The 27,719-nt window shown below is 44.8% G+C and overlaps 1 protein-coding gene and 1 long non-coding RNA gene across 3 annotated transcripts in view; one reads left to right on the forward strand and one right to left on the reverse strand.

Moving 5' to 3' along the window:
• The first annotated feature begins 3,414 nt into the window (after window positions 1-3,414).
• KL (klotho) overlaps window positions 3,415-27,719 on the forward strand; it is a 46,260-nt gene continuing 21,955 nt past the window's right edge. Inside the window, exon 1 of the mRNA XM_019825242.3 lies at window positions 3,415-4,264. Within this exon, the coding sequence (XP_019680801.3) occupies window positions 3,440-4,264 (825 nt within the window). The 5' untranslated portion in view covers window positions 3,415-3,439. The remainder of the gene's footprint in view (window positions 4,265-27,719) is intronic.
• Window positions 6,207-9,749, reverse strand: LOC109497379. Of its 2 annotated transcripts, none has more exons than XR_002153529.3 (3): window positions 9,501-9,749; window positions 9,282-9,405; window positions 6,207-7,184 (listed from the first exon to the last, which is right to left on the reverse strand). It is a non-coding gene; the product is annotated as an uncharacterized LOC109497379 (long non-coding RNA). The 2 variants fall into 2 exon arrangements; XR_002153533.3 differs by having other exon boundaries at window positions 9,263-9,405.

The following is a 27,719-nucleotide window of genomic DNA, read 5'->3' on the forward strand; positions in this document are numbered from 1 at the left end:
TGCCTTTTTAGTCTATTTCCCTGCACAAATAGGTGTTTTTACTACAAATACACTGTGAGGCCTCTTTTCTTCATGTTTTGCCTTTCTACTATCCTTGCCTCCAGATCTCCTCGTAAATTTTATTCTATAAACCCCAAATGTTGTCACATTTCTTATGAAATTAAACAAAATTTTTTTTAATGTTTATTTTTGAGAAAGAGAGACAGACTGTGAGTGGGGGAGGGGCAGAGAGAGAGAGGGAGACACAGAATCCGAAGAAGGCTCCAGGCTCTGAGCTGTCAACACAGAGCCCGACGTGGGGCTCGAACTCGCAAACTGTGAGATCATGACCTAAGCTGAAGTCTGGAACTTAACTGACTGAGCCACCCAGGTGCCCCTCTTATGAAACTTTTCCATCCAATTCAAAATAGGATAATTTCTCTTTCCTCTGAATTCCTGGAACGGTATCATGTATGTCATTTGTGAACACTCAACAACATATTATCAACATTCTTTATCCTGTTTCTCCAATGCAGTATTGTCTTTGAAGGCAGGGTGAGGGGTCAGCTACGATTTGAAGTCTTCAGCTCCTCACGGTTGCTTTGCCCATGGTTGCTACTCAGAGAGGTTGTTGGTGACAATATCCATTCCTCCCCATAGGGGCTGAATGTTGTGGCTGAGGAGCTGAGAGCTTGTGAGGCTGGGGCTGTGTTTGGGCCCATGGAGGTCAGTGGACTTCCTTCTGCTCTCTTGCCTGGCATGGGCTCACAGAGCACACAGAGAAGGACTTACAAGAAGGGACTGAAGGGTGAAGGAATGTGGATGATGGGTGGCTTGGGAACCACCTTGTGGTTGTTGAAAATCATCACCGTGACAGATCTCAGTAAGTAAATTTTAAAATTTCCCTTCCTTGGATGCATCAATAACTTCACCTTCATATTCAAAGCACAGCAAGTAATTAATCTCTTGTTTGCCAGAGAACAAAGCACTAAATGAAACCCACATTTTAGAATTCGAAGGTGGCTGTGAAAGACGAGAACCAAAATCAAACTGAACAAGTGAGGGGCAGTGCGAGCAGTTCTCACGCTTCAGGAACCCGCCGGTCAATAACCACAAACAGAAACTTGATAAACAGCAAGTTCTGGAAATAAACCTTAATTATCATGAATGTTCATCGTCGAGTTAAATTAACTATCACCTGGGAATATCTCTGCAAATGCGGGAGCCTTGGATGTCCAACTTAGGAGAGATGAACTTCAAATGTGAGCATTAATCAACTTGGTCATTCTTTTTAACCACGGCTCCAAAAACAAACAAACAAACAAACAAAAAAACCAAAACAAAACAAAAAAACCACTTCTCTCTCTTTTTTTAAACTGTTGGTTAAATAAAAGTAGCAATAAATACAATCTGCCCTGAACAGACCATACATCAATAAGTGAACACTTAGCCTAAGCTACTTTTCCATGAGACCCATGATGCATTTCTAATTGAAACTTAACAAGCTACGATCCAGCAAATGCTCCAGTCGTCAGCTCTAGAAGGGAAATGTGGTCCTGCACGCAGACATAAATGCTTTTTAGTTTAGCGGGGAGCGAGTGTGCCTGCACAGTTGTGTGGTATAATTTTTTTAATTGCTTAAGTGTCACTTTGTTATTTCACATTTATTGAAAAATGTAAATGCCACATGTAAAAGAATAGCAGTATGTCTTGTTCCAGTCCGATGGCTTAATCTTACTAATCACGATAATATATGCTAGCTGGAGTTGGGAATATTTAATGAAATATTGGAATAAATTTATTGTGCTAACATGTAAAGGAAATTAATAAAAGCACCTGCATTTGCAATGTTCAAAACTTTACCAATTTTAAATGTGTAAGAAACAGCACAGGGATGATCATCCCACAAGAACAGACGGACTCATACCTCGGCGGAGATCTTAGTCATTCAGCACAGGCACAGGTGTGCTGGGAGTGAGTCCCACGGTACTGGAGGGGGAGGGAGATATTTGCAGGATCTTACATTTGTCTGTGTTTTCTGTGATGGAGTCATCTGTGTGCACATTTTTACGTTTGCATTTCACAGGCCTCAAAGGTGGCAGAACAGACACAGACATCTGCATCTTACATATGAGAATCTTAAGCCTCGGAGAAGAGATTGTTCCAAGATCACAGAGGTGGAGCCCAGGTCGCTCCACTCGCCACCAGATGGACATCAGTTATTCGTAGGTCATGCATGTATACACATCTTCAAATGGACACTGTGTCCCCACAACCTGTCAAAAGGGCTCTCTCTCAACTGGGTTGAAGTCACCAATCTCTTTTGTTGTAGTGGGTGGGAGTGGTTGCTTGGGCTAAATCCCTCCTCCCCTTTCCCTTCTCCGTTCAGGAGGCATTGGTGGGACCCTGGGACCCTGGGCTCCAGCAGAGCTGCGCGCAAAACTTTACACAGATAAGTGACTTGCTAAGTCAGAGCTGAAAGCGAAACCGTGATTATTCATAAAAGGATTTTTTTTTAAAAATAGGTAAATAACAGTTACTCAAAATTGAAACCTTGGTACGTCGTTTTTTCTTAAAAAACAAAAATGTGTAATAAGAACAATCAAAACTGTCGTGACAGGAACTCGCCACCTTTCCCTTCCTTTGGGCCGTGGGCAAGTAATTCTGCAACGTCTAACTCAACAACCGGCGCTGGTTTGAAATGGTTACAAGATAACCGTATGAAGGAGAGTAAAGCAAAGTGTCAATGCAACCCACGCGTCTCCTTTGTCGTCCTTGAAGGCTTTCTACACGGGTCCCTGGGGACCTACCCTCCGTCCCTGCGCGTCCCTGCTCTCCCTAAAGACTCTAAGAAAGTCCGCCACCAGTCGCTGTCTCAAGGCATTCGGAGTTCCCACCTGGCTTTCCCCCACCTTACCCTCCCAATCGGTTTCAGGCAAACGGCTCTAACAATGTCGGCCTAAAGCTGTTCTCGGCCTTCGAGTGGAGGCCACGAGAAAGCAGGTGCTCCCCCACCGCCGGGCTCCGGGAGGGCAGGCAAAGAGCCCGCGCTGAGCTCGGGGAAAGTTGGTGGGCCGCCTTTCCTCCTCGACGAACACCCGCTCCGTGGCTTCTCCCAGGGGAAAGAGAAGGTGGCCGGGAGGCCGCTTGCGTCGCCAAACATCCCCCCGCGCTCCTGGGAGCAGCGAAGGACAGGTGCCTTTTCTCCGACGTCCCCGAGAGGCGCCCAATGCACCTCGCTCGCTGCCGCGCCCCCTCCGCGGCACGCGCTCGCCCTCTGCGCCCCGCGCCCTCCCCATTCCCGGGAGCGGGGAGGCTCCGGCTCGCAGGTAATTATTGCCAGCGGGGCCCGGCGGGGAAGCGGGGGTGGGCGCGCCGGCAGGGGCGGGCGGCGCGGCGGGGCGCGGGCATAAAGGGGCGCGGCGCGGTGCGGCGCCCCAGCGCCCGGCTCCCGCGAAGCATGCCCGCCCGCGCCCCGCCGCGCCGCCCGCGGCCGCCGCCGCCTCTGCCGCTTTCGCTGCTGCTGCTGCTGCTGCTGGGCCTGGGCGCCCGCCGCCTGCGCGCCGAGCCCGGCGACGGGGCGCAGACCTGGGCCCGCTTCGCGCAGCCTCCGGCCCCCGAGGCCGCCGGCCTCCTCCACGACACCTTCCCCGACGGCTTCCTCTGGGCCGTGGGCAGCGCCGCCTACCAGACGGAGGGCGGCTGGCGGCAGCACGGCAAGGGCGCGTCCATCTGGGACACGTTCACCCACCGCCCCCCGGCGCCCCCCGGCGCCCCCCCGGTAGCCCGCCCGCCGTCGGGCGCCCCGTCGCCGTCCCCGCCCGCTACCGGGGACGTGGCCAGCGACGGCTACAACAACGTCTTCCGCGACACGGAGGGGCTGCGCGAGCTCGGGGTCACCCACTACCGCTTCTCCATCTCGTGGGCGCGGGTGCTCCCCAATGGCAGCGCGGGCGCCCCCAACCGCGAGGGGCTGCGCTACTACCGGCGCCTGCTGGAGCGGCTGCGGGAGCTGGGCGTGCAGCCCGTGGTCACCCTGTACCACTGGGACCTGCCCCAGCGCCTGCAGGACGCCTACGGCGGCTGGGCCAACCGCGCCCTGGCCGACCACTTCAGGGATTACGCCGAGCTCTGCTTCCGCCACTTCGGCGGCCAGGTCAAGTACTGGATCACCATCGACAACCCCTACGTGGTGGCCTGGCACGGCTACGCCACCGGGCGCCTGGCCCCTGGCGTCCGGGGCAGCGCGCGGCTCGGGTACCTGGTGGCGCACAACCTCCTCCTGGTGAGTTCGAGGGGCCGGGCAGAGGGCCACGCGGGGAGAGGGCCTCTGGAGATGCCAGGGGCGAGTGGGGGGCCGAGCCTTCAGCCTAGAGGAAGTTCCATTTGAACACATTCCTGAAGTCACCTAGGGTTGGCATCTTGAGGGGGGGGGGGCGGGAGCTGAGCAGCTGGGGCTTTCCTGGGAAGCCAGGCATTTGGGAACGGGGAGAGAAAAAGGAAAGTTCCTTTCTCTAGGTGTATGGGAATCCCTAGAGGTAAGGAGGGGACGATTTCCCAATAGTAGCTAAGGGGAGAGTGAGGAGGGTGGATGAAAGAAACAGGTTTGTTAGGAAGACGAGCAGGTGGCATTAGCCTCTGCTAGAGTTTGTGGAGATGTCATGGGTTCAGTGTTACTCCAGTAAGATCTGTGGGGTGTGTGTGTGTGTGTGTGTGTGTGTGTGACAGAGAGAGAGAGAGAGAGAGAGAGAGAGAGAGACCCATGTTCACAGTGCAGCAGATGCAAAGGTCTCAAAATGGCATCTCCTGGAGAACTGAGCTTAAACTGTCTTTGGAAGTTCTTTCTAATGGCAGGCAGAACTGCGTCCATCAACCGTACTAACCATCAGGGCAGTGAAGACCCCTTGGACAATCTTAAACAGGGCTATAGCCGTAAAAACACAGAAGCAACTACAGGATGATCTAGATTGTGCCCTACAACAACAGTATTCCCAAGATCCTTTCTCCAGTTCAGAGGACTCCTTGGTGATGAGATGATCCTTAGCCTGACGCACTTGATTTTGACACCCTTGTGCAGAAGGCTTAGTACATCCTGACGGCAGGAGTTCCTGATATGCCATGATCAGGTTGTCTCTCAGTTCTTCTTCCTAGTTCTTCACTCAGTGCTCAAGATTAGGTCCCACTGATTTGAGGGTTCCTTTATGATAATGTCAGTCGTTGGCACATTTTGTACAGAGTTTTATACCACGAGAGAAAGAGTTGTTTTTTTTTTTCTGTATATGTGCAAACATTTTAATAAAAGTGTTTACATGTCTGACTTCTCGTACTCTATTTTGGTGACTAGTGGGCTTACGGAAGACCTATTTTAAATTGAGAATTAAGCCACAGATTTTGAACAAATTCAAGATGAAAACCACTTCTACACACTTTTCATGGAAGCCACTGAGGCAGAACAGGACTGGGTTGTTGAGGTGACTAAGCACTCTGAGCTCCTGGTTATGTTGGAATAATGGCTAAATAAGATCGTATGTCAGCTCCTGTGTGCTACCACGGGGCATAGAAGAATGTTGGATTTGTTTGACAACAAAATTGTGATTTCAGATTGATATATATTCTTCTCGTTAAGATACTTTAGAGCAATAGTAAGGAAGTTTATCAGTCTGTCAATTCTTTAAGGAACCAAAATACCTTAAACACCACCTGTTCATTGTTGGTGATAGAAAAGGTATGGGAAGAAATGGTCCCTCTTTTGAAGAGAGCATAAGCAAATTTTAGTTCATACCAGAAACAAACAAGAAATTGGTAGACCAGCTGGAGGGTCCGATAGACCATTCCTGCAAAATCACTACTTTAGGATTTAAATCATACAAGTTCTATTTTTAGAGTGCATGTATTAAACTCTGTATGTATACAAAAAGTCATCAGTTTTTATTGCAGTGACTTACATGATCCTTTCACGTATAAAATCAGGACTGGGGACTGAAGGAGCTTTCTAGTAGACTGGTATTTGAAATGGTAAACATGCTTTTTTTTGATCCTTGTTCCCACTCTTGGCCCTCTGATTAACTTTTCAGTTATAGTTTTGTGTCTTTACACACAAAAAACTTGACAAACACTAACCATCCTTCCCAGAAACACAGTGGACTTTGTATTCATAAGAAATTAGTTAACAGGTGGACGTTTGGTTTTGCTGAGGCTGCAAACAAAATGCTAGTAGCTGTAAAATATTAATTTTGCTTTCAAATTTCTTTGGTTTGGAATGTAGCCATTCTTACATACTATGAAGAGGTAACTTGTCGTTATCAAAAACAATAGCTGAATTTTTTCATATGAGGTATTTGCATTGTGTTTTCAATGTTCTTTCTTGGTGGCTGTGTTAGGGACAGGAAGGTAGGGAAGTTTGGACCTTATTTGAAAAGGTAAGACATATTGTGCATAAATGGGTAATAGAACATTTCAGCCAGGGCTTAGATATTGCTGTTAAGGCCACTAAGCCCCTAGCATATTCTTTTGCATTTGGGGATCTGATGCTGGTGAAGGAGCAAAGTGGCCAGCACCCCTTCCCTGCCCCATTGTGTGCTTCCACTAATTTGCGGACTAAAGAGACCCCCCCCCCAGGGAGACTGGGGATTTGAACCAACCTTCTCTCCTAGCCTCCCACCCTCACCCCTGCGCTAACCCCGAGTTCAAGAATCGTTGTCTGATGGCCTGGAGGACAGGAGGCAGGTCAGACAAACAGCAGGTTGAATAATGGAGGGTTCTGCTCAAAATGGAAGTCTCCATATTCTTTTGGGTTCCTGGTACTGAGATAAACCTTGAAAAAATTGTGTGTGTGTGTGTGTGTGTGTGTGTGTGTGTGTGTGTGTTTAAAAGAGAGCCAGAGTCAGAGACTGGGAGAAACAGAACTAAAAGGTTTTCCCCAGAGAGCTCTAGGACCACCCCCCCCCCCAGGTTGTTTTGCTCATCTGAGTATAACCCAGAAAGAGGACACACCTTTTCTTTGTGACTTGTAGAGAGACTGCTATACCTTCACAGCTCCTGATGTCCCCTGAAAAACTAGCATTGAGGCCTGTAGTTGGGGTTCTGGCCCCAGCAGTGCCTCTGAGTTTTTATTCTGCCCATGGGTTTCTGAGAGGGCCAGGACCGAGCTGAAGGTACGCGTGGGCTTCCCATGTGGGAGTCTTGCAAATGTTTGTACAGGGAACCTGTGGAAAAAGACACTTTCTTTCACTTAGGACGTGGGACTAGGCGAGAATACTTTGGATGCTAATGGATGGTACAGACATGATTGGCATCGAGCAGGCTATGCATTAACATCAAAGCTCACATCTTAGCCGATCTGTCTGCAGCATTTGTCTAGACACTGTTCTCTTTCTTGACACACTTCCTCAACTTGACTCTCTTGCTTCCCCTCTCAGCTCACTGGAGATTTCCGTGTCCTCCTCACCTTGCCTCTAGATATTGGAGGGCCCAGGGCTCCATCATGGCACCTTTTCTCTAGATTCACTCCAGGTGAACTCTTTGAATGCTCTAGATCCTGATGGCTCCAAGTTTGGAGTCTCCAGCCAGACTTGTGCTCTGAGCTCCAGACGGTCCTGTGCTTCCCATACCCATTATGGCAACTCTGAACTTTCAGTTGGCGGGGCCCCAAGCCTTAACTCTTCCCTTTCTCTCACATCTTACTTGCAATCTATCAACAAATCCTACTGCCCTACCTACCTTCAAAACGTACCCAGAATCCAACCACTTCTCCTTCTATCTGGAGCTACAGATTCAAGTCCCTGTCAGATTCTGCCTGGATAATTGGAATAGACTCGTAGCCGATGCCCGTGCTTATGCCCTTGCGCCCTGTGGTGTTTCATGATGGACATTCTCAAGGATATCGTCCTGTGTGAGCAAGACAAAGTCCCTCATTTATTAAAATCCCACCTTTCCTTGAAAAACCAGTTCACATTTGAACTGGTCTTCCCTTCGGTTCCACACCCGAATGCCATATCTTCCTTCCCCGGAACCCCACTGTGCCTCATTTCTGATGCCTTCTACCGCACGCCTCCTTCATGTGACCATTTCCTCCTTTCACTGCCCACTGACTGGGCAATTCCTTAAGTAAGGAAGTCATATTCACTTGATCTCTCCTAAAGTGCCATCTTGTCCTTGGTAGGTGCTCAGTGAATGCTCCTGGCCATTTAATAGCCTGACTTTGCCTCTATAATCTGATGCTCCTAAGGTTTTCTTTCTTTGTCAGTCTTTCTAGCCACTCTCCAATGGGACGAGGAATGCCAAATCCTAACTGTGTAGAAGATCAGCAAGCATAATGGGGCAGAACGTGACATTTTCAGTAAAAATTTAAGGTTCATCAGATTTATGATTCCATTGTAAAGATTACCAAACAATTAAAAACTATAGTCCCTATGCAATATTATGAAGAAGTTTCCAGAATTGGAGGTGGGGGAAATCTCCTGGCTGGCTTTAGTAGTGTGTTGAAGTAGCTTTGTTATCTAGTTGAGTTTTCATTTCCCAAGTAATAGTGGAGGCAATTTATCTGGCAGATACATGCTCAAATTCTATATGCCACGTACTTTGGGAGGCACTTTACCAATTTTCCTCTCACTGAAATATATTTGGTGCATAGATGGAATAATCAACTGGGTTGAACGTTAAAGTATTTTATAGAATACTGCTGAATTCCTTAGTGTGTTTAATCATAAATAGTTAAAAATATCTCCCAAAGAGCTTGACTCACTCTTCTTTGAATAGCTGACTGAACACGGTGGTTTTTTTTAAAGGTTACAGTCAAGTCCAAGAAGAATTTTAAGAATAGAAAAAGGACTATAATAATTTCAAATAATTTCAAAATGGTAGCAATGTTTAACAGTGTTAATAAAAAAGAGGAAAAGTACAAACTACTCAACCTTCAAATAATGTCCACGTGTACTTCTTAAGTACAAAGTGAATGAATGTTCAACTGTGTACCTGGCTGTGTAGTTAGTCATGACTTTGGCATATAGAAGTCTTATGAGTTCTATTTAGTGTTCAGACAATATGGTTGCTCTAAGCCAGAATTTTACTATAATTAACTTGTACAAAATGTGCCTTTCTTTCCATGAATGTCATCTTTTCAAGGCACCAAGGAAAGTTTAGGTGTAGGAGGAGAATAGAATACAAGCTTAATGGGAGGACAAGAAACAAAGAGTGGATGAGTAACAATACACAGTGGTAGTGAGTCCTCCGGGGTCCACACCTCCTCAGAAACTACTAAATTACACTTGTCACTCGTACTTACACAGAGAAGCATCGTCTACCTTTTGTATGCTCCGTCTTGGTACAAAGTCAGTCTGAAGGATCACTCTACTACTTTGCCGCTCCATCTTGGGATAAACTCTTATTTAGCCTTCAAAGACTCCACGCTGATATTTCCGTTACGTGCTAACAACAGGAAGAGTGGATTGTTTTACTCATTTGTGACTCCTTGAGGTCCCAGACTGTAAGATCATATTTATTTTTCAATTTTTAGTGCTTACCTCACAGAAGAATACGATCGATATAATTTTTAATGAAGGAATAAATGCAGATGTAAAATAATCTCTACTGGTTTCAGTCTGTATGTCCTTTTTTTCTCTCTTCTCAATTGAATACTTAAAGTCTGTTTTCTCACACAGTGTCTGGGGAGGAGTTTAAAACCGTGAGGAAGAACAGGGAAAAAATTCCTGCCCAGATAGGTGTATGACCTTTGTGCATTTCCAGGGCAAATAATACCTGCATTTCATCCAGTGACAAAGAAAGAGGGGAAGGGGAAGAAGGTGGCTGTGTAAGTGCCCCACCTGGAGGCTGTGCCGTCCCTTCTACTCACATCGCGTTGGCAGAATTCAGTCACGTGGTGTGAGGAGCCTGGGACTTATTATCCCGATGCATAGCCAGGAGCTCAGCGGATAATTCTAGTTGTGTTGAAACCAGGTGGAACCAGATCTTTCAGGCAACCAGGGATCTCTGCCACACCGCCTATCTCCCAGGCATATTGTGAGAAGGAAAACAGAATCATAAATGTCAACATGTTTTGAAAAATGGAAAGAACTCTACAGAGGTGAGGTATGAATTTATTGTCAATCATAATAATAAAAAGAGCAAAACCACGGGCTATTTAGGAGTGAGGAATTAGACAAATACTTTAGAAATTGTTGCCCTACTTAACTTCTTCATATGCAACTTATAGCACTCAATGGAACAAAATTTTCACAGTTATTACAATAGCGTTTGACCAAAGATTATTCAAATCATTTTTGGAATGATCTATTTTACCCAAAACACATTACCAACTACCTTTGTTTGGACCCAGTTTGGTGTTTGAAAGAAATATACTCAAGTTTACAACTGCTATAATTTGATATGTTGACCAAACTAAAGTTCACTATTTCGTGAACTTTTGTGGTCTCAGTCTGAGTAGATTTTTTATTGATAACATTATTGTTTAAAGTATAGATGTCAGAACATCATCCATGAACCATTATCTTTGTGGTTTGATGAAATACTCAAAATAAACCAAAAGTTGTGACGTACGTTAAGTGAAATACAGTGGTTAAGCAAATACTATTTCCATGCCTGTAGTGCATCTTTATTTCATGGTTAGAAGGTTAGAAATATAGGGGCACCCGGGTGGCTTTGGTCAGGTCATGATCTCGCCATTCTCAAGTTTGAGCCCTGCGTCGGGCTCTGGGTTGACAGCTGGGAGCCTCAAGCCTGTTTTGGATTCTGTGTCTCCTCTCTCTCTGCCCCTCCTCTCTCTCTCTCTCTCTCTCTCTCTCTCTCTCTCTCTCTAACATAAATAAACATTAAAAAAATTAGAAAAAAGGAAAGAAATACAAGGGGCTGGGGAAATCCCAGGTCACATTTCTTCTCAGGACAAACCACTCACACTCTCCTGGGGTCCTCTAGCTTCTGCTCGACTATTTGCAGGAAGAGGAACTCAGTTCCTCCCATGTAATCCACTCATTCTCATCTTTTATATTGAGTGGGAAGCCTGTCTCTTCATTCTAGGACTTTAGTACAGGACTTACTCCTGGTTGGCTCTTGGCCTTTCCAAATCTCAAAGAATAAAATGAACTGCTTTTTGATGAGACAGCCTTTCAAATATCTGAAAAGGCCACTTTGTTCTTCCTATTTTCTCTTCATGCTGAAGCCTCAAGGAGAATTAGAGGAAGCCGGACATTTAGCCAAGGCCCCCTTCTTGGGAGCCTGCCATGTGGCAGGCAGGCAGGCATGTTGTTGAATTCTGAGAAGGCAAATATGACCCTAGAGAGGCCTCTGTATCTTCTCACACTTGAGGATAAGGTCGAGTGGGAGGTGGAAAAGTTGACCTTCCTGTTTCTCCAGGGGTGGGAAGTGGGGCATGGTCTTCAAGGAGCAGAGCCCTCCAGGGTTGGTTGTCAGACCTGCGTGTGTCCCACCATCCTTAACAAGGGGCTGGAGATGGGTGTAGATGTAAGGGGCCGGAGGTTTCCAGACTCCGGATCCTGCAGAGAATAGGGACCTCTGGCTGTATTTACACGTTCTTTTTGTGAGGGACCAGGGGATGGCTCCAAAGCCACAGGGGAGGTGAGGGGTGGTAGGGAATGTATGTCATCTCCAGGCGCCTGCAAATCTTTGGGGGGGTGCTCCTCCTCCTTCCTGTCTGACACCCCTGTCTCTCTGGATTCCTCCTCATTTGGTCTTTTCCCTCCAGCCCCTTCCCCTATCAGTGACATTACTTCTCTCCTGGTGCTGGCTTCTCTTTACTCAATGTCAGGCCTTTCTGCTGGGGCTTGGCAGAGGCAGGGGGAGGGAAGGGTGGCAGGGTCTTTCGTTCTGGGATCAGGTACATCTTCCCTGAAGTGATCTGAAGCCAAACGGAAGTCATAGCACAGATATTTTCAAAGTACACTCTTTGGGCTGCGTGAGAGATTCAGCTTCCTCTTGTTTACCTAACGTGGGCTGTGTTTACCCTGAACCAATCGCTTGGCCCTTTCCACCCTTCCTGGTCAGGGTTACATGTCACAGCCTCCCTGGACCCACAAAGGACAAAAACTTCTCTCTGAGTCTGCAGGTCTGTTCCAGATATACAAGAGGCTGTGGCTGGGGGGAGTGATGGCGGTTTAAGGGTTTAAGGGAAAGGCTCTCACATTTCCACAAAAAGAAGGATAAGGTAAGACCCCTGCCCTCATGTCCCTTAGAGATTAGTAGGGGAGATAGGGTTGTCAAATAATTACATTGAAATGTGTAAGTGCCTTCATAGAAGTAAGTACCAGGGACGACGCGGGTGCCAAGAAAGGAGGGATGGGTAAGAGTTTTGGGGGTAGTCGGGGAAAACTATGCTGGTGAGATCAGGGGCTGGCAAGCACTTCTGCAGAGGGCCAGGTCTTAGGCTTTGTGGGTCACGCAGTGTCTGTCGCAAGCACTCGCTTGTGTCCGTGCAGTTAGAGGGTGGCCATAAGCAACGTGTAAATGGATGGGCACGGTTCGTTTACAAAAATAGCTGTGGGCTCCTATTGCTGGGGCTGGTGTGCAGGCACCCCGCATAAGAAGGGCTTGTGATGGTCCGGGAGAGCGGCATGCGGTTGGGGTAGGTGGCAATTCGCCCCACAGGATCGGTCGTTGGAAGGGCTGAAGCATCGGGGGAAAGGAGGGAAAGAAGCTGGAAAAGCAAACCTAGAATTTTTCAAGTCCTCTCTTAGAATTTGAGGTACAGAACCAATTGTAGCTGCCCCAGATGTTTAGGGCGCATTTCTTTTCCTGGACGCTGACTGAGGATAATGCCGTCCAAGACTGCATTAACCGTTTTGTCTGTCACCTCCCCGTGGACTGGCTTAGTTTGTAGTCAGTTAAAGCCTCTCGGGCTTTTTAGTGTTTCCCTGTGTAAGTTGCCATTAAGCCAGACCTCTCCTGAAATCTTTTGTTGCTTATTTTTAACTTTTAATCTTAGTAAATCTCATCTTCACTGGGCAACAGAGGCAGTTACCACCGATGGATAATTCAGTTAAAGGAATAGCAGGACGTGCATACAGTGGAATAGTATTTGGGTATTAAAAAGTTGATATATGGTGATTAAAAAGTTGCACATGGTATGTTGTTAAGAGAAAAATGCCAGTTGTATTATGCTTCTTACATAGCTCTGCTGATAACGACATGTGACTAAGTAGTGAGCACTTTACAGTTCTTGGGCCGTGCGGGGCTCTCTCTAGTCCCTTCCTGACATAACCCAAACTAGATTTGGCATTCCTGCTTGGTGCTTCCATAAAATCCTGTATTGCTTCTCTAACCACACTTGACCCATTTTACTGAAGTGATTTGTTCGCTTGTCTTCCCTCGACAGACCTCAGCTTTGAGATGCCAGGAACCATGTTTATATTCCTGTTTTATACCCAGAGCCTCACAAGGGAGGCATGCAAGGGAGCATGCAGATGTTTGTTGCAGGAATGAGAGAATACACCCCCTGCAAGAACGGGGAAAGGAAAAAAGTTAACAGTGGGTTATTTCTGGATGGTGGGATTACAGAAGACTTTAAAAAATTTTTATTTTTGAGAGAGATAGAGCGTGAGCGGGGAAGGGCAGAGAGAGAGGGAGACACAGAATCTGAGGCAGGCTCCAGCTGTCAGCACAGAGCCCCACGTGGGGTTCGAACCCACGAACTGAGAGATCATGACCTGAGCCCAAGTCGGATGCTTAACCACCTGAGCCACCCAGGCACCCCCAGATGATTTTTTCTTTTTTTTTTTTTTTGCTTTCTGGTTATCTGGATTTTCTAATTTTTCTGTAAGTAAAATGTATTACTTTTGTGATAGAGAAATAGTAAGTAGTATTTCTGGAAAAAGATGGCAGATTGAATTTACCCACTACAATTTTTTTCTCTTCCTTGAAACCCCATGAAACTGTAGTAAAGAAACTGCTCAAGAATGAAGGTGGGGGAGGAGTGAGGGCAGGAGAGAAGGAGGGAAGGGGGTGGAGACAAAGACCCACACAGTGGAGACAGCAGAGTGGCAGCAAAGCTTTGGGAGCCGAAAAGCAGATGTGCGAGTGTTGTTGGCTGAGCAGGCCTAAGAAGGTAGACCGTTGGCAGGAGGAGAGGCCAAGAACAAATCCCAGGATTGCAGAGTCTCCAGGAGGCTCCGAGAGTAGCAAGACCAAATATTCTGGATCTGGAGGAGAAGGGAGTTAAGTGCTCACATGAGGAGAACCGGCTGAAGGTTATTTAAGAAAGAACCAGATTCCTAGATCACCCCCTTCTCCTCACTGCTGGGCATCTGCCCCTTCTCCACTCAGGAGAAAACTAGAGGTTAACTTTCTAGAGAGGAAAAAATGGGAAGTGTCTGGGCTTAGGGACACCAGGCACATTTGAGGGCATGAGTCCTATACTGAAAATAAGGAGTAAGTGAACATATGCAGCTGACAGCTGAGACACCCCCAGCCTCCCCCCCCCCCACCCCGCCCTCCATCTTCCCTACCAGGGTTTCAGAAGGCTGACAGTGTGGCCTACTCTCCAGGTAGAGATTGGAAGAATCTTCTCCAGGGAATCTGATGAGTTCATGTGGAAAGACCTCAGATACTGATCCTAATGTTTTCCACAACAATTAAATGAGACAGATCCCTCTGCAGTGAAACTCAAAGTCAGCCAACCCCACCTACACTGTAGGTCAGACCTTCCAGTCAGGTTTTTTGTTTGTCCTTCTTAAATATGAATAGGCAGTCAAAGATCAACAGACATCTGAGGAAAGCCTCTAACATGAAAGATTGAGACCCACACAAATAAAGAAACAACAACAGAACGATCAACTAATTTTGAAGGAAACTTGGAGAAACCAAGAATATACAGGGAGAAAATGCTCAAACCCCCCTTCCAAACCCTCAGTCAAAACATACAAACTTCCAATTATCAAATAAGTCATGGAATGTAATATACAGCACGGTGACTATAGCTCATAACATTGTATTGTATATTTGAAAATTGCTAAGAGAACAGATCTTAAAAGTTCTTAACAGAAGAAAACTGCAACTCTGTGTGGTGACGGATGTTAATGAGACTTATTGTGGTGATCACTTATAGTATATACACATATTAAGTCACAGTGTTGTGTACCTGAAACTAACATAATGTTATATGTCGGTTATAGCTCAATAAAGAAAAACAAATGTTAAAACCCCCAATGGGAGTCTGAGATAAGAGAACATACTGAATACAGGATATAAGAAAAGGATAACAAAATGGGGGGGGGGGGAATACTTGAAAATGAAATACATGATAACAGAAATGAAAAATTTAATAGAAAAGTTGGAACATAAAGGTGAGGCATGAAACCTAATAATGTAGCAAGAAGACAGAGAGATGAATGGAAAAAAAGTCAAAGAGGTGGGAGATAAAGGTGTGACATTCAAATAATGAGAGTTCCAGAAGGAGAAAGCAGGGGTGCAGTAGGGTGTTAGGCTGTGGCCCTCAATGAACCATGCTGGCCAGTAGCCATGATCTGTGCCTCCCCCTTCCCGGACTGTGGGCTTGACAGCAGGTGTGTTTTGTTCCATGGAACATAGTGAATGTGAAGCAACCAAAAAGTTTAATTAAAGTGCATTCACATTGGAAGTCTTTCTGGATTGCTCCGTCATGAGAACCGGTGTCAGCACGTGGGCTGGTTTACTGAAAGGTGAAGACAGACTTTGGAAGATCAAAGATCACCCTGGATGTTCTCGCCACCGGTGAGATCCCAGCTGAGTGCAGCTATATGCGTGACCTCTGCTACATCACATGGAGCAGAGGAACTGTCCAGGTAAGCCCGTTAACCCGCAGAGACCAGAGAAATCATAAATCCTTGTTATTTCAATCCCCTGACCGGGGTGGTTTGTTTTATAGCAATAGATAACTGATAGAAAGAGAAGGCAGATGATGAAGTAATTCCAAGATATTTCCTAGAACTGGAAGGTGTGCATTCCCATACTGAACGTGAGGTACTTGGGGAGTCATTATAGAACAAAGCTGCTGTGGTACAGCAGGGCCAATGGGTCCATGAGCAAGGGATCATGGCTTTTTATTTTTCCATGTTCTATTAAACATCTTCACAGCTCCCTGTGAAGCGTGGCAGTCTGCCCAGCCATGCCAATGCCATGTTATGGCAGTTGTGGCCTCCTGGCTTCTGGCTTTAAGCACCACCCACTGCCTGCTCTCTGTTACTTCACGGTGTCATGGCCTCCATGGATGATAACAAGCCCAGCTCTGTGATGGCCTCTCCAACCATCAGCCTTGACCTGCAGAGAACTGCCGCCACACCAGCGATGCTTGTGCACCCTCATGGCATATTCCCAATGGACTTGGTGCATGGTATCTCTCCCTCTGGTGCTCAAATGAAACGCCAAACGTTAGTGGGTTGTTTGGCCTTACATAATATCCTCATTCCAGTACGCCTACGTCTCTCGGCTTCTTGTATTCCTTCCTTTCTCAGCTGTCAGGGAAACTCAAGCATTTCTGCCCACTCAGTGTTGGCCATCACTTTTTCTAGGCTTCTCAGAGCCATTCGAGCAGCAAGTTTGCCCTGTGTCCCGAGGTCCTGGCCAGAGCATTAACACACATTTCTGGAGAGAGTGCTCCGTAGTCAACAAATTCTGTGTTGTCTTGTCTTACATTCCAGTTCTGGAATCCAGGGCCCTCCAAATTCAATCCCGGTAGTACTCCTTGGGTTCTTGCCACTACATTCTAAATCTTTTTTTGTTTTTTTTTTTTAAGTTTGTTTATTTGACAGAGAAAGCACAAGTGGAGGAGTGGGCAGAGAGGGGGGCGGAGAGAGAGAACCCCAAGCAGGCTCTGCTCTGTCAGCACGGAGCCCTGACGCGGGGCTTGAACTCCTGAACCGTGAGATCATGACCTGAGCCGAAGTCGGACGCTTAACCGACTGAGCCAGCTAGGTGCCCCACTACATTCTAAATCTTGAAGCTACTTTGGCATATGATGTCTTGCCTCCTCTGTAGGCCCAGCTGCCTCCAGGTTTTAAACCTGCGATTTAACCCTACTTAGTGGCCTGTCAACTTCTGAGGGAGGCACCTGCTGTCTTTTAAGGGTGAGGCCTCTTCAGCATAAGGAAGTGCTATCTCTAATTAGGCAAGGGCCAGCCACCTCTGTAATCCCCAAGGGTTCTAAGGGTTCTGAAGATCCCAGCAACTATGGCCCATGTTCCAGAGTCCTAGGTTTTCCCAACCAGGGCTCTGACCTTGGCATGACAGACCCACCTTAACTGAGCATTTAAACATCTCTGCAGCTCTGTATCTCTACCAGGTCCTAGGACTGAGGCTAAGCTGTGTGTATACTTCCACTTCAGGAGATAAGCTACTAGTGAAACCCTCTGGCTCTCATATTGAGTCTTTGCTTCTTAAAGGCCCTTGGTTTCTCATGATCTCTCTGCGGAGACTCAGTACAGTATGATAGGAACCAGTCAGTTCGCCCCTCCTTGTGGGCATTGGAATGCCTGGATCATTGCACCTACGATGCATTCCCCTTCACCATGACATTTCCCCAGGTTCCACTGGTGAAATATTTGGCAATTGGAACACCGTCTTGTGCCAGGAAACTATCTGCCCCCTTAATATTACCCAGAATGGCACTTTCTTTCCCTTCTAGGAAGTGAAACCTGACTTGTGTTTGTTTAGGTCTTCTGAGATGCAAATGTCAGAACAGGATTAGATATGTAAAACATTTATTGAAGGAAACAACTGTGAAGGATAAAGAGGAAGGAGCACAGAAGGCAGAGCCTTTAGACCATGACTTGTCTGACATCTGTGAAAGAGAGTGGGCAAGAAGTAGGTTTAGGTGGGAAGAGTCTCAGATGGCAATACAGATCTAAGAAAGATACAGCCAGGCCAGTCCACATTGCCTATTAGAGGGGTCCCCATCCTGCAGGAATGGGTCTACATTAGTACCCCTGCTATGTTCAGTCATAAGGGAGTAGCCTGTGAGAAGCATGACTTCAGGGCCAATGAAGCAGTGGGTCCAAAGGGGTAGCAACTGGTGCTATGGGTCAGTTATGCTTCTCAGAACAGGAAAGTGAGCAGTGCATTTTCATGGCTACTACAAACACTCCAAACACCAGTGAGGAATGCCACTCCCAAGAGGGGAATTTCCAACCAGATTTTGTTATTTATTTAAACTATCAATCATTTATGAAGGTAAAAGAATGAGATTTCAAACTACTCAAAGTCTCAAAAACTAAATCTTCCATGCACCCTCCATCAGGAGCATGATGGAGACAAGAAGGAAGAAGGAAGAAGACAGAACAGTAAATCTAATCCAGGAACGTGACGGTGAATTGTAGACCCAGGAAGTCAGCTGTGCAGCAGAACTAAGAGCAACCAGTCCAGAAGGGGAGAAGATTCTAGAAGTGTGTCTCCAAGAAAAATATTGGAGGCTGATGTGAACTTGTAGAAATTTATGCTGACGGGCTGTTGGAAAGTGTGGGAAGAATTAGACACAAGCACAAAGAAAACCAAGGAAATGAAAAAGCAATGCAATTAGTAACTTTAAGGAAAACAAAAATAAGAAAGAAAACAGTCTTAATTACCATGTTATAAAGCCCAGCTGTGAGTAATAGTCACATTAGCAGAGTAATGTCAGTTATGGAACATTAGTTTTTTAAACCAAACTCTGCTGTATAGCTAAGTCCTCACCTACCGTAACAGGAAGTCAGTGGATACTGCCTGAAGTGTGGAAGTATGGAAGTGTGTAAATTTCAAAAGGTATAAGAGTCAAAGGTATTAACTTCTGCCAAGGGGACCTGGGGAGATTGTAGGGGGGTGGAGAGTAGGCAGAACTGCAATTATTGTTACAAGTTGCATAAAAATTTTAAAAAAAAATGTATCATCACTTAAAAAAATTTTTTTAAATGTTTGTTTTTGAGAGGCAGTCAGATTGTGAGCAGGAGAGGGACAGAGAGAGGGAGACACAGAATCTGAAATAGGCTCCAAGCTCTGAGCTGTCAGCACAGAGCCTGACACAAGGCTCGAGCCCACAAACCGTGAAATCATGACCTGAGCCGAAGTCGGTCGCTTAACCAACTGAGCCACTCAGGCGCCCCAAAATTTTTATCATCACTTTAAAACTTAATTTTGTGGGGTGCCTGGGTGGCTCACTTAGTTTAGGGTCCAACTCTTGAGTTTGGCTGAGGTCATGATCTCATGGTTGTGAGATTGAGCCCCACATTGAGCCCCAGGTCAAGACTTGCACTGGGCTCTGTGCTCAGACTCTTAAGTAGAGCCTGTTTAAGATTCTCTCTCTCTCTCTCTCCTCCCACCTGTCTTCCCCACTCTCTCTAAAAAATACATTGTTAAAAACCTTAATTTTGTTAGTTATAGTGCTTATTTGTAACATTTTGGTCTGTAGAACACTTTTTGAATTGAGCTTTGCAGAATTTCCAAATTTCCAGATTAATGCTTTGTGAATTTTCATCCTTTTGATGATAAAAATGTTGAAAAGAAATAGGACTGTGAGTAAACTCTGTTTACTTGTTGTTAGTGACCTTGCCTCAGTGGGACAGCTCCTATTAATTAGTGTTGCAAACACCTGTCAGTGTTAGACAGTAAGCAACCAGTAAATTTTTGCTTCATCAATGAATACTCTTAAAATATAGCTTTCAAGCATCAATTATTCAAGAAGCAACAATACTATCATATAAATTCATTTCTGACTAGTTTTTAAGTACTTTTCTCTCAAATATGAATGCACAGCCAAGCATCAAAAAGTATTTGAAGAAAGTGCTCAACATGAAACAGAATAAAATAAATAAACAGAAAAGCAAACCAAGAGAAGCAAATTGTGCAAGAAATTAAATACACACAAACTGAAAAAAGAACAGAGAATATTAAAAAAAAATTCTTGGACCTCCACAACATGATTGTTTAGTAAAAAGTTTGGAGAGTAAAGTAAAAGAAATGCCCCCAAAGTAGTGCAAAACGACAACGAAATGGAAATGTTAGAGACAAGGGGAAAAGATTGAAAAGATCAAGTACAAAAGTCCAACATCAGACTAACAGGAGTTTCAAAAAAGAGAATATGGAATAGAGGGCAGGAAATTACTAGAGAAATAACATAAGAAAATGCCCCAAAACTGAATGTGAGCCTTCTGCTTTAAACTGAGATCCTAGAACAATGAATGCACAGTTGTAGAGGGATTTCGAAAGCTTATCTTCAATGTAATCTGTTCTAAGACTCTAATGGAAGGTATGCACCAGCAAAATTACAGAGCAAATAAGAAGAAGAAACTGGATCCAGAAGAGTATGGCTCCAATCCATGAGAAACAGAGAAAAATCCTAGGACAAGCACAGCTCTAGGCAGCATCTAGTCCAGATAAAACCAGGAAGATGGAAAGGTCTAGCAGAGCAGGTGGAAATGCACTCAGTGGAACAGGTGGTATGGCAGTGAATAGGATGGAGAATCATGAAAGCATTTAAGTGCATGGAATATTTTGCAGGTTTAATAATGAGGTGATTGTTTTTTCAGGGGAAAATAAAAAACTGTCCAAAAAAGGCGGTGGGGGGCAGGGGGATATTGTTAGTGTCCTATTTGGCTTTGCAATGACCAATATTTATATAAAAACCTTGAACTGATTAATGATTTGAATAACAACAGACATTTGGGAGAATAAAGGAAGAAAGTTGGGGAATATAAAAGTGCCATCTCTTCCTTACCATGATGCTGTATTAAATTTTGGAATAAGCAGGTCATTTAGGACCATGATGGTAATTGCTGGAGGAAACCAGCTAAAAGTTAAATGTGGCTGCCTGCAGGGAGCAGGAGAGGGAGTTTGAGGGGGTGTGGAAAACACTGTTTTTCATGGTTGGCCTTTGGTACTATTTGATTTCAAGCTACATGAATGGATTTATGTAATTAGAATAATTTTTAAAAACCTGTACCACTGAATAATGCTTTATAGAACTTGAAGTGCTTTTGTGTATATTGGGGGGGGCAGGTAAATTAGTTGAGAGGCTCAGAGTCTAGCTGACTTTCCCGTGGCTGCCAACTGGGATCAGAACCCAGCTTTCCTGAACCGGTTCCCAGCACGCATTCCATTAATGCAGGCTGCCTGAGCACAGTTTCATTTGGGGGTGTGCTAGTGAATGTCTAGACTGAGAGAAAGTTCCCTTCTTGTCCACATATTAGCACTCTGAAATGGAGGAGAATGTGAGCCCTAACTTGTCACCAGTGTTTTTTTTTACCTCCATTAAATATCTAGAGACTCACCATTACTAATATTTAACAAAACTCTAAACCATATACATCAGTTCCACTAATTGTTGCTACGTCATTCCCCAGGACTTACTGGATTCCACATGGTGGGTTGGGATTAGGGAAGTTTTCTCTGCAGTCATGTCACTTCGACCGGGCTGGGCTCTCTCGCATGATGGGCAGTTAGTGCACAGTTTGTGAGCCTCAAGTCAGTCACATTTCTTATGTGGAAGCTAGCTTCAGCTTAGCAAGCACCCCAAGAGAACCAACTAGAAGGAAGTGGTGTCATGTAGCTTCACTTCTGTCAGATCAGTCACAACCCCCGGAGTCAGGGGGAGGGGGAACACAGACCTCTCAGGGGGAGGAGTGGCAAGGTTACGGTGTACTGGATCGTGGGGGGATGTTCTGTCTTTGAAAAATATGAGTTGCCACACATCACAGGCTTTCCAGCTCGCAGTGATCTGTCTGAAACGTCTTTTTCCATCTCCCCAGGACCTACACATCTTTCAATATATGGTTTGGAAATTACCTCCTACGTGAAGACCTCTCCACAGGAAGGAGTCTTCCTTTTCTCTGAAGCTCCATTGTATTTTTTTTTTTTCAATCCTTCTTATGGCCCTTTCATTTTCTTTTTTTTTGAAGACCTTATTTATTTGAGAGAGAGAGAGAGCGAGAGAGAGCAAGCGCAAGTGGGGGCAGTACAGAGGGAGAGGGAGAAAGAGAATCTTAAGCAGACTCCATACCCAGTGTGGAGCCCCACCTGGGGCTCGATCCCACGACTGTGAGATCATGACCTGAGCCGAAATCAAGAGTCGGATGTTTAACCTAACTGACTGAGCCACCCAGGCACCCGGGCCCTTTAATTTTCCATCTTATGTCACAGTCATTTTGTGTACATGGGCTTTGATCCCACACTATCTGCCCTGCACAAATTGCCTGTTGCTTAAATGTTTGCTTGGTGAAATAATGATTACACGATAAGACATATAATAGTTGTGAAAAAAGTGTGTTTCAATTCAGAGGTCTTGTTTGATTTTCCTTTGCAATTCTAATTTCAGAAACATTGGAAGGAAGCAATCTCTCAGGAGTTACAGCAGAAACTGCCTAAGGCTGCCTCCCTGTGTTTATTGCTAATCTGTGAGAAACAAGGGGTGGGGGGGGTGGGGGTAAAAACCATGCCATTTACAATTTGATTAAAAAGCTTCTTTTCGTTTCATGTTTAATCCCCTTTAAATTTTCCCTTTCGTCACAGAGGGGGGCTAGATCAGGCATTTCCCCATTCTGGAAACGCTCTTGCAGGCACTAACACATTCGGCCTCAACTCTAACTCCTGCCCCTCACTCACTGTCCTCCAGTCCTGCCGAAGGTCTTGCTATTATGCCTTGGGAATGTTTCTCCCATCCCACCTGACCCCCAAATCCGCAGAATCAGCTTCCTCACCTGTTTTAAGCCTATGCTCAGAAGCCACTTTCTCGAGTGAGGCACAGCCTGACCACCCCGTCCAGAACCGCTTCTCCCAGAGAGGCCTGGCCTGTGAAGGAAGTAGAGAGACCTACTTCCTGGCGCAAGAAGTACATCCCGGGAGGCTTGTGTAGAGGGGCGTTCGCCAGATGTGTAGGTACCGCAAATGAAATGTGTGAAGAAGAATTTGGGGGGCTTGGCTTTTAGCTTCAGAATAGAAGACCCTAAAAGAGCTATTAAAAAACAAAGCAAGCAAACCAACAAAATCCCTCTGGCATAATAGCGGCTATTAAAAATGCAATCTTCCATTTCTTATGCAATCCTCAGAAGCTCCAGGTCTAATAGTTGCTCAAGTGTCATATACATACTAATTAATACCCCTTGAAGATTATTGGAAGGTCTCTAGATCATAAATGAATCCTACCAAAGCCCAAGGAGAGCAGTTTGGGGAGGGGCAGTGGCGGATAAAGAATACTTTTTGAGGGGTGCGCCTGTGGCTCAGCCGGTTAAACATCTGACTTTGGCTCAGGTCATGATCTCATGGTTCACAAGGTCGAGACTCGCATCGGGCTGTGTGCTGACAGCTGGGAGCCTGGAGCCTGCTTTGGATTCTGTGTCTCCCTCTCTCTCTGCCCCTCCCCCCTACTACCTCTCAAAAATAAATAAAACACATTAAATTTTTTTTTAAAGAATAATCTTTGAGGATTATTTAAGATCACAGAAAAATTATCCTAGATATGGGAATGGGGCCGAATGACTGGGTATCTTCCTGAGCTGAGGCCTGGAGCTGGCCTACCCGGGTCAATCCCATTCTCTGATCCTTATTTCCTGGTGTGCCTTTGCTTGATTTGTTATTCACTATGGATTAAGGGTACTTTAAGTTCTGTGAGGGTAGGTGTTAATGGAGATGATTCTTACCCAATAAGAACACATATGGATTTTGCCCTATAGAGATGCCAAAGGAGACTAACACCGCAACATATTTAATGGGGGGAAAAAATGAAAGATTGTTGCACGCACCACCAAGAAAATGCATCTCCTCTCCTTGGCGCCCAGACCACCCTTATTTTGTCCTGAATTTTCTGTACCACTTACCACCTTCTAACATTCTTTATAGTCATGTTTATTATGTTTGCCCTTTATTATCTCTTCTGCTAAAATAGAAGCTCCATAAGGGCAGAAATTTGTGCCCAATTTGTTTGCTGTTGCCTCCCCAAGTGCTAGAACTGAGCCAGGCAGGTAAATAAATGCTTAGTATATAATACATATTATATAATAAATAAATATACAGGCAGCTCAAAATTACTTGCAGAATGAGAACATCCCTTAACTTAGACCAGTGATTTTCAAGTGCTTGGAACTTGACCCATGGTAAAAAATTGACATATTCACAACTGAAACGGAACTTTCACGAAGCAGCACTTACCTACCCTTACTATACACGGCATACTCTGATAATTTCTAATGAGTCCTAGTCTAGGTTTTCCAAATTGCTGTAGCTCCTCATAACTGGATGTCACGACTGGACTCTGCCGTGAAAAAAAGACAAGGAACTGTGGTAGAAATTGCCACCACACGAGGTAAATGGGAAAGAGGGCGGAAATGGAGGGGTAGTTACCTTCTACTGGCTACTCCACAAAGCATATTTTATATTTCCATAACCTTACCCCATCTGACAACACAGAAACCCTCGCACGCTTACATGTCACTTTTTCTTTGGGTGGAAAGTGTTCTCTACCTGCGAGGGGAATTGAGTTATTTTGAAAGCAAAGAGCCGTAAATGAGTCTGTGAACTGATAAATGATCTTAAAGTCTCAGAGAGAGTCACTCAGTTGGCATCTGCTGTTGATAATTCAGAGCAGGAGAATTAGGAGAAGAGGCAGAGGTAAACCATTTAGAAAGTAAAGCTGACTATTACGAGGAAAATACTTTTCTCGGTTTTGCGGAAATTGGAGAGCAGCTGTGTCATGAGGGTATTATAGATTTACGTTGGTGATTTTAGTAATGGATGTTTACTGAAAAGATTCCAGCTGATGGATGAACCACAGGATGCTTTTGCTGACTGTGTGATAAACATCCCTTATATGAGTTCTTTATCTTCTTGTCCCTTTTTCTCATCTAGCCTTATGTCTCCCTACCTGTTCCTTCACCATTCTCATTTTGTTGCTATTAGGAAAACAGAGATACAAAATCCAGGGATTGGAACTCCTCTATGTCTCCGATAACATGGTGATTAGTGGACTAGGTGGGTTTTGGTCGCAAGCCAGATATTTTGTTAACAACCTGGCATCAGTGATTTGGAAGGATTTTTATAGCAGCATGATTTAGTATTAAGTAGAATGAATTAACTGATGTTGATTAGTTCTGTACAGATAAATGAGGCAAGAAACTTGATCTCTGATTTATTGATGTATTTACTCAAAACAAGTTATGAAATGCCTTTTACTTCATTTGAAGGAAGTTTATGCTTCAAAACAAATGAATAAGGCCTTTTATGTAACCTGCTTTGGAAAAATCCAGACAAAATGCTTATAGGTAACAAAACTCCAAAATCATGCCATGATTTAAAAAATCTACCTTGGCTTTTGTCTTGACTAGTTTAAAAGCATACCTTTGCCTGAGTGAGGTCTTACAGAATCTCAAATTTGGTTATATGTGTATTTAGGGATTCTATATTTGCAAATGACCAACCCCAACTAAAACTAGATTAAGGAAGAAAAGAGATTTTAATAGAAAGACACTGGGATAATTCACAGAATTGGAGAAAAGCTCCAGGGACTTTAGGAATTGGACTTTCAGGTAATTATCACCATGTTGGGGGGGGCGGTTGCTGAGGGTGGCAATCTCTCTCTCCCTCCCTCTCTCTCTCTGTCTTGCACTTGGGTTTGCTTGGCTTCGTTACATCTCACTGCAGAGGGTCTCTTCCGATACCAACAACCCCAGATTTACTCCAGAAGGAGGGGAGAGCCTTGCCTCTACTACAGCAGAAAAATCTCAGGGAGAATCTCTCATTGGTCTGCCTTGGGTCATTCACCTTGAAGTTGAAACTGAATCCTCTCTTATGTCTATTTATTTCATATAAGTACAGATGAGTCCATAAACTAGGTAATACTACACATGCTTTATCTGTAGCTAACTATAATTTATGAAAATTATTGATGATCATTTGTTTTTTGATGATCATTTGATTATTTGCTAACAAATAATTTGTTCCATTTAATCCCTCAGTCCTGGATTATTTCAACTAATCCTTCTTGTTTTCCCTTTAGATTGTTTCACCTAATCTAAGAACTATGTCTGGCACATAGTAGCTACTCAATAAATATTTGACTAAAAGGATAAATAAATAATCTCATATTGTTAGATGTTCAGGCTGTTTCAATTCAACTCTTGTTGATGAGGAGTGTAGAGCCTTGCTGAAGAGCCACTAATTTATGAAGAACTATGAAGAAGCATGGTTCTACTCCAGCTACATATGTTCAGGGTGTGGTGGGAAAGGAACGTCTAAATGCATCCAGGACGCCAAACAAGTCTTCACAGAGGAGAGGAGAATTGAGCTGGATTTGGAAGGAGTGGACTTTTACAGAGAGTAACTCGGGAAAATGTCACTAAGAGTAAGCAGGGTTAATTATGAACTCTTCTTAGAAGAAACAAATTCAAAACAGGAGACAGGGAGGGCCACAGGTAACAGAGGAAAAATAGAATGCCATTTCAGGATTGATAGGCTGTCATCCAAGGTAGAGCCCTGGGTGAGGGGTATCGAGAAATTGACTTGTCTGTAGTAAAAGAGCTGGTCGGGAAGGGATGAGATATGAAACTCGTATGGATATGAAACTGTACTAGTCCTACTTCTTAACTTGTGAGAGGCCATGAGGCTTGGTGCTCAAGCTAGAAATTCTACTTCCCCGGAAGTCCAAAGTGAAGGCAAGAAAGGCCAGCGGCTGCTTATTACCATACATGTATCTCCCTGGGTGTCAGGGAAGGTGGAGCTGAGGCCCTGGGCACAGGTTGGGACTCGGAAGGTAGAGTCAGGTCCTGGGCAACATTTGAGGAACCACACACAGAGACCACCGGTCCTGGTATTTTTGTGGCTAAACATTCTAGCGGGTTATGTTTGGAAATTATTTTTGTGCTCTCTTAAATTGTTGTTTGGTGGAGGCTGCTTGAAATTCCATCTGTAGTAACAACAGTTTATAATCCACAGAACTGTGCTCATAGAAACAAAAGGGTTAATTTGGTCTACAAACACGAACACTGGATAGCTGGCATACGTGTGTAACAGCACAGGGTGGCAGTGACTTTTACGAAAGTCCTTAGACATGTGATCGTGATATTGTTCTTGTAGTAAAAGGATGCCAAAAGGAGAAAATAGCAAACCTCTGGGGCTCTCCAAAATTTGTCTAGTCCTTTGACCTTTCTTAAAAGAATGTACCTCTAATTTAGAACTACACAACACTTCGAGGTCTCTTCTTGGGTGGAAAGTAGACAGAAATTAGCTGCTTGAATTATTTTTTGCTTATGGGCTGCATTTCAGTTCTTTAGCCACTGGTCTCAGTCAATTTAATGATGATTATTTGTAGGATTAAGTTAATCTGTTAAGAATTATTCCATTTCATTTTTTAAAAAATATATCTGAGGAATGATAGCCAAAAGTGACCCTGTCAGTGTTACCTCTGAAATGTATTTGAATGATTAATACCACCCATGTCTTCTCCAACTTTCGACGCTTACACCCAGCCATCAACCAGGCATCTTCACCCAAATATCAGACCCACGGTCCAAACAGAACTTGATCACTTTCCTTCCCAAGTCCCTTACTTGTTGCTTTCTCTGTTGTCCTTGATTCTTTCCCTGCCTCACAAGTCACGTGTAATTCATCGGCTAGCTCTACTGATTGATTCCACCTTCAGTGATGGCTGAAATCTGGCCACTTCTATCTACCTCCTTTGGTCCAAACCAACATCATCTTTTACTGGGACCACAGCAATAGCTGCCTAACTGCTTTCCTTGTTCCTATGTTGCCCTCCTGGAGTCTGTTTGCCACATAGCAATCAGTGA

The sequence above is a fragment of the Felis catus genome, chromosome A1 (genome assembly GCF_018350175.1).
Source record: "Felis catus isolate Fca126 chromosome A1, F.catus_Fca126_mat1.0, whole genome shotgun sequence".
Lineage (NCBI taxonomy): Eukaryota > Metazoa > Chordata > Mammalia > Carnivora > Felidae > Felis > Felis catus.